Genomic DNA, 1,203 nt, shown 5'->3' on the forward strand with positions numbered 1-1,203 from the left:
CGTTTTTAGCTATCAATTTCAACATCTTCAGTGGCCAAATTCAGCTTCCAGCATTCAGACTAGCATTATCTCAGGTAATGCTATATATCTAGTTCATAATTATGTTAAAAAGTTACGGTTTAAACGTTTTAAAAATGTAGTTTTAGAGTCTTCAATAAATGTTTATCCCGTCCGGCTAACGACCTAAGGTATGTTTTGGATTTTGGCCCCTGTGAGGTGTTTGGGTTAAGAGGTTATAGCCGTACTGATGTTTCTGTTATCATTTCCTAGCTAGCTAGCTAGCGTCACGTCCTCCGTGTGAGTCGCGTCCTTTCTTACAAGCTTTCTCTCGGCTCAGCAGTGCGTGGGCCTTGAAGTACTCCATGATCTGCTTGCCGTCCTCCGGGTCCATCTTCATGATGGTCTTCTCCAGACTGGAGACACAGGAGAATGTTTGTTTACAGACATTTGAGCTGAGAATGTGGAATCAGCTGAGCGACAGCCGACAGTCGGCTTCATTTTATTGATGTTCCACCAAGTTTAAACCACCACTTCAACAGAAAACTTTAACAGGAAGTGACAGGAAGTGAGGGTGATGGAGGCGGAGCCTCTTTACAAACAGCTTTAAGCAGATTTAAGAAGCGGGAAGTTTTTGAAAAGGTCTGTTTACATTAAAAACATGTTTTTTCTGAACCAGAACTACTTTAAATATAGATGAATGTGTGAAAGAATCCAAAAAAACCTCCACATATTATGGTTCCATTTCTTAACATATTTAAACCCCAAAGCGTATCACTTTTTAAATAATTTATTGATTCATCAACACATGTTCTTGTCTGTTCCACTTTAAATATAAAAACAAAAGTTTAATTTTGAACAAAATCATTTATAGAAGCCGTAATGAACCAGGTGTGCAGCGGAAACACTCTGTAACAGATCTGACTCTGCTGCGTGGCGGTAAACCAGAGTGGCGACGTGACCACGACCTGCAGAGAGGATCCACATTTCCATACAGAAACAGACTCTCCTGTTCTGGAGGGAAATGAGCCGCAGCTTCAGAGGTTTTTAGAATCAATGTTTTGAGCAAACAAATGAATTCTTCATGTTTGTGCTTCTGTGTGTCCATGTTTTTCTGAATGCAGCTCGTAAGTCTCGTAATCCAGACTGAACTAGACTTCTATCATCTCAGTGCAGTCGATGTGAACTGAAAATGTCATAAAGGTT

The 1,203-nt window shown here is 40.2% G+C and overlaps 1 protein-coding gene across 2 annotated transcripts in view; it reads right to left on the reverse strand.

Moving 5' to 3' along the window:
• Positions 1-1,203, reverse strand: part of aimp1b (aminoacyl tRNA synthetase complex interacting multifunctional protein 1b) — a 9,575-nt gene that overhangs the window by 1,821 nt on the left and 6,551 nt on the right. For both annotated transcript variants that reach the window (XM_024287759.2, XM_024287758.1), the window contains one exon: positions 319-413. In XM_024287759.2, coding sequence (XP_024143527.1) covers positions 319-413 — 95 coding nt within the window. The remainder of the gene's footprint in view (positions 1-318; positions 414-1,203) is intronic.

Source organism: Oryzias melastigma, linkage group LG18, assembly GCF_002922805.2.
Source record: "Oryzias melastigma strain HK-1 linkage group LG18, ASM292280v2, whole genome shotgun sequence".
NCBI lineage: Eukaryota > Metazoa > Chordata > Actinopteri > Beloniformes > Adrianichthyidae > Oryzias > Oryzias melastigma.